We start from the raw sequence: 10,688 nt of genomic DNA, 5'->3' as shown, positions 1-10,688 counted from the left end.
TATTTCAAAAGTATTTTTTGGGATCTGTTTCCCCTCTTCCTTTCAACTTGAAGTGCTAGTGGGGTGAATTAATATCTAATTGACATAATGATTTCTGAATTCTTGCTGTGCAGAGGTGATACCTCTCCAGCTCCAGTCTGTCAAGCTGATTTGCTACCTGCTGCTTGCTTCTAGCAAATCCTTTGTACCACAACCTTGTATAGATGCATTTTGAACAAATGAAGACTTTAATTAGAAAATGATGTTATTTTCATTCCATCTTCTTTTTCCATGCGGAATCCCTAAGCCCTGCTCTGCTACAACCTCAAAGCCAAGCACCAGCTGCTGCCTGCCTGTCCCTCCCCATCCACCACTACCAAACCCTCCAGGACGTGGCTGGAGGCAGCACGCTGACTGATCGCCTCAAGCAGGCTGTGGGCTCGCAGCAGCAGCAGCTCGCTGCCTCTGACATCACTCCTGGAGCTCACGTCCCACTCCGAGCTCCCTTCGTTAGTCGGTCTGTCGGTCGGTAGAGGAGGCAGGAGACGCTGCGAAGAGGATCGGTGAGGAACAGAACGAAACAGAGGGGCTACATCATGAAATTCTCCCCTGCTTATTACTTGCTGCTGCTTTTTCCTGCACTGGTCTTCAGTGCTAGGTGAGTACAGAGAGCTATTTTGCTTGCAGTTCTGTTTGCTATTTATTCTTTTAGTCTAGTAATTGCGAGAGGAATAACACAGATTTCAGCTTCTGCTGGGGTAGGAAGTTTAAAGCATGGGTATCTTTTCTGATTCTTGTTTTCCTCCTCCCCCTTCTGATCCTCTAAGACGCACTGAATCTTTTACTTGTTCTCTCTGGGCTTTTATATGCTGTTAAAGAGCTGCTCCTGTGTAAGTTGACCCAGAGCTCAGAAGGTGAAACGAGACAGTTATCAAATATAAGCTTCATATACACAGCAGCAATAGCACATACTGTGCTTTATATGAAATATGGAAGACTGAAACTAAGGATGTGCTAATATATCCTCCTGTTCAGTGCAGGAAAATAAACGCTTAGATAATCTTATCCCAGCTCAGGCTTTTGCATCTGAACCTATGGCTTATCCTCTAAGACCCTGAGGTTTATGGCTTATCTTCTTGACTGTGAAATACAGGTGAGATGTTGCAGTGTTATCTCAATGCCAGGTAATGTTGAAAAGTTGCTGCAATCCAGAAGCAGTACAGCATGTTGCTGAGAAAGTGAACAAAACCTTTTGCAGCCTGAAAATAACAACTACTCTGACTGTTCAGTGCTCTGATAAAATAGTGTTCACTTGCTCAGAGATGATGTTTTCTGTGCTGTGGGCATGACACGCTCAGCCAAGGAAGGACACAGCTGCTACACTCCTCTGAACAAGACAATGGGATGAGTTAATGCTGGCTGCTGAGTAGATATGTCCTAATGACACTGCTCTCAGTCCAGGCTTCCTAAATTCCCATTGCTGATTAGAAAATCCAGATTTAAAGCATTTCTCTGCTTGGTAGTAATAAGTACACAATCAACTTCTAAACCTGGAAAGCATTTTCTCAGAGCATGTGTGTTTGTCATGAAAATGTTGGTTACTTTAGTCTTCCTCTTTTGTAAAATGCCTGTCTTTTTTTGTTTTTGGTTTGTGCTTTTTTTTTTTTTAACTTTTTGCAGGAAAAACAAAACATTTCAAGCCTGAATTTCTTATGGACTTTTATAAAAGAAAAAGTCTGTCTGCTAGCTATTCAAAGTGAAGTGTACCAGGGGCATATCTCAGTGCATATGCAAACATGAAAATGTTAACTGGAAAAGCTGGGTGGGAAAAGATCTGAATGCTGGAAGAAGTGAGGAGTATCACAGTGTTTCCATTATCTTCCTACTGCACCTTTTTGAGGGTGTAATTTCTATTTCTCTGTAACACTTGTGATTTAGAGACCACAGTGCCAGTCAATATATAGAACTCCAAGGCTCTTGAAAACATAAATCACAAGAGAATCGCAGCATACAGGTGCTCAATAGCTTTCATCTCTGATTGAATAAGTCTGAGGAAACATTCACTAGCGGCCAAGAACTTAGATTAATAGTTCTACTCATTTAGAAGTGATATATTCTTCACTAAGAAACAGTTGAAAAAGGGAACAAGTGCCACAACAGTTTTGTCAGATGCAGCCCATCTTGCATGGGTTTGCACAGATGAAAATGTCATGAGAAGAGATGCAGAAACTGCTTGAATTTTTCAAAATTTGCAGTTTTCATGAAATGTCAGATCAGTAACTTCTTTGTTCAGGAGACTGAACTGGAACAAGACATGCAGTGTAACACCCAAAAAGCAGGTGCCTCTAATCTTCATGAGAAAATATTTTTTTTTTGTATAGAAACATGACCTGTGGTCATCCTTTATAATAATAGTAAAACTCAGGTCCCTACTTTCCTTCAAAGATAAATGGACAGAATATGAGGAAATTGAAGCTGACCTGTGAATGCAAACTGTGAATGTTTTGACTTGGAGTGCGTATATTCCTAAGAGTATAACTTTTGCACACAATTTGTATTATTTTCTAATTGAGGAGTGAAAATTATGAATGTGAGACAGTCCACTTAAAATTCCACTTGAGCATACCTTACGTGTTAGAAAGTGAAGCTTTGATTATGATATATTTTGAATGGTCATCATGTTCCATAGGACGCTGACCCTCTCCTACAGTGTTAGCGATTTATAATTCTGGAGGTGTTGTACTATCCTGGTCAGCAGCTTCCTTCAGTCACTTAATTTTTAACCTTGTAGAACATGGAGTAATTTCTCAACAACTCATAATAGAAAGTTTAAAAAAAAAAAAAAAAGTTACGGTGCTATCAGTATGCTGCCTATTGGAAAGAGATGATGCTTCATTCTCCCTTCAGCTGAAGATGGTTCTGTCTGCAGCAGTAGTTTTTTTTGTTTTTTTTTTTTTTCTTTTTGGAGACATAGTTAATGCATTTGCTGGACTGAAACATAGCAGGCTGTCAGGAGCAGTGGCGTTAGCACAACGCAGGGTCTTATATTGTGGTATGTGAAATTGCTTAGGTAAGGAGAAGCACCTGCCTTGTGGCGCAGAAAGTTTTCCTCTGTGATTTGCTTTTTACATAAGTTATTAGAGAAGCGAAGTATCACCATTTCATACATTAGTGCTGAAATGAATGTATGCAGCACTTAATGGAGCTGTGGACAACAGGAGTTTTTTCTTCCTTATGTCATGTTTTGTCTTTGCCTTGTGTCACAGTTTTATAGCTTGAGATGGACCTCGGCTTGTCTTCAAGGAGAACTGCAAACAAATATGAATTGATGACTTGAACTATATTGATGCTTCTTATTTTACAATGTTGTTGAAAAGAGAAATACACAGCTATAACTTGTAAGGTTGTGTTCGTAATATACAGCCTTGAAAATCAGAAATTAATCACTAACATCTCAGCACAGACTAAAACAGTACAAATGAACTAAACATCTATTAAACTACAGAAAATCCATATTCTAGAAATGGATGCTTGTCTGTATTACTTAAGCTTGATTTTGATGTGGTTTCCAATCTTGGTTATTACTCTTAGTCATATTTCAAGCTTCTTTGTACTGCAGATGTGCTTAGAAGATTGAGTTATATTAGTCTGTCCAGGTAATGGCATGTTTGGAGACAGAATTAGTAAAAATTACTGCTTGGAGTCCCATAGAAAGTTAAAGAATAGATTTTTTTTTTTGAAGGTGAAATGAACTTGTTTCAAACTCTTCTAAAGCTTGTGGTTTCAGATTTCCTCAGACCATTTGGTTTGGGCAGATGTTAAGTGATGGTTGTATATGTGCTAGTATCTTTTCACACTACATTGAAGACACCTACAGAAACGAGTCCCACTGTATGATCTCTCAGTGAGTGCACAAAGCGTGTAATAGGTAAAGGGCCTCATTCTGCCTGTGTGCTTCTATGGATGTAGATGTCTAAGCCTTCTGACCGGGGAAAATATTATTTGCAGAAGGGAATATCTGCATGAAATTATTCATCTGGGTCAGTAACTGAGATCTGCAGTTCTGATTACCTTGTCAAATGAGACTTGCTTGTTATTAGGCAGAAGGAACCTCTTCTGAATAGTAATTGTTTCAGTTGGAAGGCTAGCTACTGAAGACTTTGGTCACCAACAGTTTTGTTGTCTGAATGGTGAATATCTAACTCCTTCACAGAGCCTTGTTGTGATGTGAAATTTGTCTTTTCATTTAAGTGCTTAAAACAAAGAACTCTTCTGTCCGAGCATGAAATTTGCCAGATGCAAAATTGGATTGAAATAGAATGATATAGTTGAGAATAGACCCAGTAGATGCATTTTAATACTGGTATTAATAATACTAAACAGTAAAACATTAAAAGGATGTATAAATACCAGGGTGGTGAAAGGCAGAATTTACCTTCATGGCAGTGAAATGGCTGACACTTTTTTTCCTAATAGTACAATTCAGTGTCTGCCTTATGATGCTGATGTTAGAAGACAATCCATAATTCAGGTGTTAACCTGCAGTTAACAGCAGGACGAGGGGAAGTGGTTTTAAGTTAAGGGAAGGAAGATTTAGGTTGGATGTCAGGGAGAAGTTCTTTACAGAGAGAGTGGTGAGTTGCTGGAACAGCTGTCCAGAGAGGCTGTGGATGCACCGTCCATCCCTGGAGGCGTTCAAGGCCAGGTTGGATGGGGCCCTCAGCAGCCTGGGCTGGTATTAAATGTGGAGGTAGGTGGCCCTGCATGTGGCAGGGGGTTGGAGCTTTGTGATCCTTGAAGTCCCTTCCAACCCTGGCCATTCTGTGAAATGCCCCCTTTTGTTTTATATCAGGAGAAAAGCAGTATGGTCACTTTCTGGTAGGTGGGTGCTTCATAATGAAGATATGGGACTTGGTCTGGTGCATGCCTATTGTTGGAAGAAATGGAAGTAACTTCAAACCACTTGCCATATGAAAAGTAAGAACTTGACTCAGAGGCTTGCTTTTTCCTTGTAACATATTTTTGAGGACAACTCTCTTCTTTACAGCATTCTTTTGGTTTTGGTATCTTTTTTTTAAGTGCACAAAATATGGCTACTTTCTCTCAGATAAAGTTGTGTGAAAGACTTCATCTGAGATTTGATGATGGGCAAAGGGGAATGTACAATACCAGGGTTTGGGAAAACAAAAGAAATACTGAAAGAAATCCTCGTTTGCTAGTTCTTGTACTCCTTTTCATCTCAGATGCACTTCAGGCTACAGACAGATGTTCCAAGTGACTGCTATTGAGATTGACAGAAAAGTAGGAATCCTGCCCTTTGCTGGATTTTGAGGTGGAAAAGTGAGAATTACTTGTGGTAATAACCCCACTTGTAGCCATATTGCTGCTATGTGCTCAAGCAGGTGGCCAAAAGCAATCTTCCCTTCTGGGATTTTAGGCTGAGGTCTAGCAGTGTTCTTCCTTTTTCTTACGTCTGAGTGTGAATTGTGAAAAGTGGTAGTTTGATGTGCAATGCTTTAGCAGAAAAGAACATGGATTTTCATGTAAGCTGGATAGACAACAAAAACAGTTTTATTATTTTGCTTTCTGAATTCTTCAAGAAATGTAGGGCACTTATTCAATCCTGTGTCTCCTGCTCAGAATTTGTGCCTGCTTTAACAATCTGAGTTTCCTAAATTGTGGAAATATTCCAGTTTTTATAAAGCTTGGATGATTTTTCACACTAGGCTGACATTTTGCAAGTGCCTGTTTTGTAGAAGTGTCTTTCAACATATGGCTTGGGATGTTGTTATACCTGAAGAAAGCATGAGCTTTGCTGTGGATTGTGTTTAAAAACAAAGGGACAAGTTTACTTGCAATATAATCTAGCTCTAGGAATGTATTTGGCTTAATTTCTCTATTTTTATGCATAGATGAGAGTCTAAGCCAGCAACCTGCTGGGTATTGCTATTAGGTGAACCAAAGTCTTTTCCTTTGAGAAATTTTGAGGTTTGGTTTTATTAAAAATAATAAAATAAACTTGAAAAATGAATAAATGTTGGGAAAAAACAAAAACAACCCACTGATAATCCTGAAATAGCAAACAAGCCAACAAACTCCCCAGCACGCTCTAATATAGTGCAGACATATTCAAGGTAGTTTTTAAATAAAGGAGTTGGGGCACATCCATCTTTCATAGAAAAGTAAAGCAAGACCTGCTCCGGATGGAGTTCTTGGCATCAAAGTGAAATTGCTTTAGGTTAATTAAGGAATCCCTGTGCTTGTGCTATGGTTTACTCTGTAGATATATCCTTGATGTGTGCAACAGATTTACATCTCCATGTTTGCAGTTTATTTATAGTGGGACAACCACATGTTTAATCAGTTTGTCTCCCACTTGAAGAGAAGGGGTGGGAAAGCAGTAGATTCTTGTCCAAGCTTAGAAATGTAGTGGTATTTTCTGCTATGACGTGGGACTAGTTTCTGATGAAGAATGATGACCTTGGAATTAGTATGCAGTAAATGTTTTATCTCAGACAATGATAACATGGTGAAATGCTCCTCAAAGTTAAGCCAACCAGCAAAAATTAGAAATCTGGGTGGTAAATCTTTTGTAACTGCAGCCAGAAAATGAATTATTTTGTGGTACTTGTATATAAATGTTGAATCTGAAAAGGAAAAGTAGAAAAGATGAGGGGAATGGAAGAATGGGGAAGAGGGTAGGGGGTGGGGAACAAAAAAAAAATAATCAAAACATGTCATTTTCAGGAGAAACTTAAATTATCTGTAGATTTGATCAAATCAAAGTTCCATGTAATAGCTGTATCTCAAGGCTTCCTAGGATTCAGTCTTAAAATTATAATAGAACGGTTGGACTTCTGCTTATTACACCATGCACAATGCATTTCTGCTCAGGACAATTGGAATGGAGATACTTCTGTACTTTTTAACGTATTCCTTGTTTTCAGGGAAATTATAATGCTGACATTTCCGTTTTTCTCATCTCCTAGTTCAGCCGAATGCAAGGATATCAAACTAAATTTGAAATCTCTCCTACAAAAATGCATTTAACAGCAACCTGTTCCCAGACAGTGATCCTTTTGGTATACCAATCTGCAGACAAATTTCTTATGCAACTTGTCAGAAGGCATCGCTCCTTGTTGTCTGTTTTTTGCCCAGTGGGTTCACTGAATGTCTTGTAAGGTCAGGTCTGTAAGAATGGAAAACAAGTTGTGTTTTTCTCTGAAAGAAGATAGTTCAGGCTATCCTTCAATCTCAATATTGCGCCAGTGTTTAAGATGCATGTTGTTATATATGCTATTTCAGTCATATTAGAATGTCAAATGACTTTGAGAAGTGGAGTGGGATAGGATAAATTGAAAAATTTGTTGTTGCATCAAATAACATCTTAACTCCAACTCTGCCTGCTTATCTTCTTGTCCTGTTACTTCTTCCTTTGCCCCATTTCATTCCTATGTTTGTTAATCTTTTACTGCATATTAGCAGGAACACACACACACACAAAAACCTTCTGAAATCTCTGCTGTATTCACTGAAACAGTCTATTTCAGTGAATCACAAGAGCAATCAATGCTGATATTTTTGAGCTCAAGAAATAAGCTGGTGTGGAATTCATCAATATCTTATTCACTGGTATTAATTGATAGCTTCCATACAAAGTAATGCAGGGAAATGTCAAATTCCTGATGTGCTCTGTCTATGCCTGCTATCTGAAGAAGGTGAGGTCAGTATTCTGCCTGCTGCTGTATTTTGCCTAAATGGTTAATGATTCCAGCTGTTTGAAGCATACTTCTGTTGTTGCTTCTAATGAATGCTCGTGTTTTCAATTTATGTTCACAACTTCCCTGCAGGATATGTAGATAAGCTTGTTTTTCATTTACGTAGTAGGAAAGTGGAAGCTGGTTTAAAAACTAGCCTGATGGTCAGACAAGTAGAAAGGAAAGAATGCATGTCTGCTGAATTCTATCTGACTGCAGAACTGACACCTTTCCCTTGTAGTTGGAGATAGTTCTCTGCATGAACTTCATGAGGTTACCATGCCAAACACTGTACCACACCATAGGCTTTGCTACACCTTCAAAATACCTTCTGTTAAAGGACTTGTGTTTATCATACTGTAAACTCCACGTAATCTCATTATGCTAATAACTCTTTAGGATCTATGCAGTTACTGTTATGAGCCTTTGTAAAAATAAAACTTGGTTGAATAACAGAAGGGGGTAGGAGGGGAAAAAACTGCCAGGCATTAAGGTGATCAGGGGGCTGGAGCATCTCTCCTATGAAGAAAGGTTGAGGGAACTAGGCTTGTTTAGCTTGGAAGAAAAGAAGGCTCTGGGGAGACCTCATTGTGGCCTTCCAATATTTGAAGGGAGTGCATAAACAAGAGGGGGTATGACTGTTTATGAGAGTGGGTACTGATAGGACAAGGGGATATGGTTTTAAAGTAAGATGGGATGTTTAGGTTAGATATTAGGAGGATGTTTTTTCACTCAGAGAGTAGTGACAGACTGGAGCAGGTTGCCCAAGGAGGTTGTGGATGCCCCATTCCTGGAAGCATTCAAGGCCAGGCTGGATGTGGCTCTGGGCAGCCTGGTCTAGTAGTTGGCACTGCCATAGGCACATGGCAGGGGAGTTGAAACTAGATGATCTTTGAGGTCCTGTCATAGTTTTTTTTTTTTTTTTTGTGTGTGTGTGTGTGTGTGTCTGTGTGTCAGTATTCTGCATTATAACATCAGGTAAAGCAGTAGGAGTTAATGTTTTGGTTCTGTGGACTGCCTTTTTTGGGTATTTGGTTCTTGGGGGAGGAGGGGGAAAGAGCAAAATTCCCTGGAGGATTTTGTGCCCACAAGAAGAAAGGTGGAGCACCTGGTAGATCATGAGTGTCTGTCTCTTGGTTCGTGGTGGATAAGCACGTGGTCCCTCTGCAATCTATAGAGTAAGGCTTTGCTTTTAGATGCTTCCTCATTCTGTTTGGTTTGTTGGCCTCAGTTTCGATAGTATTGTGTTGTACTATCTTGCGTTCTGAGGTTGTACTTTGTAAATTAACATTCTTCTTTAGATTGTTGCCACTGCTCTGTTTTTTGTTTTGTTTTTTTTTTTGACCCATCTACTATCTCCTTACCCTTCTCCCTCTCACCCTTTCCTGAGGCATGGATCCGCAAGTTCCCTGCTTCATTAACCAAATTGCTGGGCCGGTCTGGCTGTAAAGAAAGAAAGTGAGACTCACTGAAAAGCAGATGAGAAGAGAAATGTGTGTGCAAATGGAATTGCTGAGACTGTACTCTGTATGGCATCCGGAGATGTACTCTGGATGGCATTAGATGGAATGTAGAACAAGTTTATTCCTGCTGATGCAGCATAGTGAAATGTGTGCTAATGATATGCTAAGACTTATGTCTGTCATGACATAGGGTTTTTTCCCTCTAAATGGAGAAATAAAATGAATTTTACTCATACCTGCCTTACACCTTTTTCTAAGAACAAATACTTTTTAGACAGAATGAAATTGAGCCATGATACGAATCAAACACCTGTGTTCAATAAATAGCTGAATTTTTGAGCAGCTTTGCTGAAACTGATCAGTTCATGATTAGTTCTCATCTTCTGTACCCAAGTACTCAATATAATTGCTGTATTCTTTCTGCTAATTAGTGATTGAGTCCATCAGTCCCACTGCAGGTCTACTCCTCTATTTTTGCAGTGTGTGTTCCTGACACGTTCTCTCCTGAAAATATGCACTGTGGCTTCTTTTATTCCATGTGAAGTGAGACAGCTTTTGTCAAGGAACCAGAGATTTTGAAAGACTCAATACCTATGATCTGCATTGTATTTTCTTTAAGTGTGCGGAATGAGTCTAATCTTGATGCCTATTGAATTTCAAATGGGGGACAGCATGATGGCTCCACTAACACTCTGAATATCTGAGATAATAAATAAATGAAATCTATGCACTTAAAAATGAGACAGGTATTCAGCTATTGAGTTATATATTCATGTTTGTTAGAAATCCATTCTGATAGCTTTCAGAAAGTCTAGCTTTGCAGCTTTCTTTGTTTCTCTGGGAGCTGAGGAATAAGGCTGTTTGGCTAAATCTAGAGGTTAAGGCCTGGGAAGTAACCATGGTGCCCCATAACAATGTGGTGAGAGGGCTCTCAGAATCCACAGCATCCTTGTGCTTTCCTTGTGTTGCCTTCATTAAGCATCTTTAAATGTGTGATCAGTACAGCCTGTACTACTTAACTTGGTGGAAAACTCAGGCTCAAGTACTGTTTGCTGTGAAATCTCTGTATTCATGTATGACATGAAAAAAATAAACTCAAGTGTGTAGACAGTGAATAGACACTTCACAGTTGCTCCTCTATTTACTTGGAAAACAAATATCTGCTGTTTAGTATTCACAGATGTTGCTCTGTTTGGTTCAGAAAAGCTTATGAAAGCAGACATAAAATTTAGTATCTTTAACTCATACTTTCCTTTTTTCCTGTCTCAAATATTCTAGTTCTTTCCCGAATTTCTAATTCACTGGAGGTCTCTTATCTCAGGGGGGATTGCTTTTCTGAGTCCATTTGAAGAACTGATTAATAATTCCTTAAAACAGATCTCACTACTCAGTTTTTACAGGAATTTATTTTTATCTGTTTCATGACAGTATTTGGTATTGCCCCTTTCACGTGTAACGAAGACAGGCAAAATGCAAATAGTTTCTGAAA

At 39.1% G+C, this 10,688-nt stretch overlaps 1 protein-coding gene across 2 annotated transcripts in view; it reads left to right on the top strand.

Annotated features, from left to right (window-relative positions):
* Nucleotides 1-340: 340 nt before the first annotated feature.
* Nucleotides 341-10,688, top strand: part of LUZP2 (leucine zipper protein 2) — a 117,031-nt gene continuing 106,683 nt past the window's right edge. The window contains exon 1 of one of the 2 annotated variants that reach the window (XM_085223904.1): nt 341-637. In XM_085223904.1, coding sequence (XP_085080030.1) covers nt 576-637 — 62 coding nt within the window. In that variant the 5' untranslated portion in view covers nt 341-575. The remainder of the gene's footprint in view (nt 638-10,688) is intronic. The other variant, XM_010710705.4, reaches the window with a different exon arrangement.

This window comes from Meleagris gallopavo, chromosome 5 (genome assembly GCF_905368555.1).
Source record: "Meleagris gallopavo chromosome 5, MGAL_WU_HG_1.1, whole genome shotgun sequence".
Taxonomy (NCBI): Eukaryota; Metazoa; Chordata; class Aves; order Galliformes; family Phasianidae; genus Meleagris; species Meleagris gallopavo.
The sequence above is the reverse complement of the archived record's forward strand: the minus strand, read 5'-3'. Positions and strand labels throughout refer to the sequence as shown.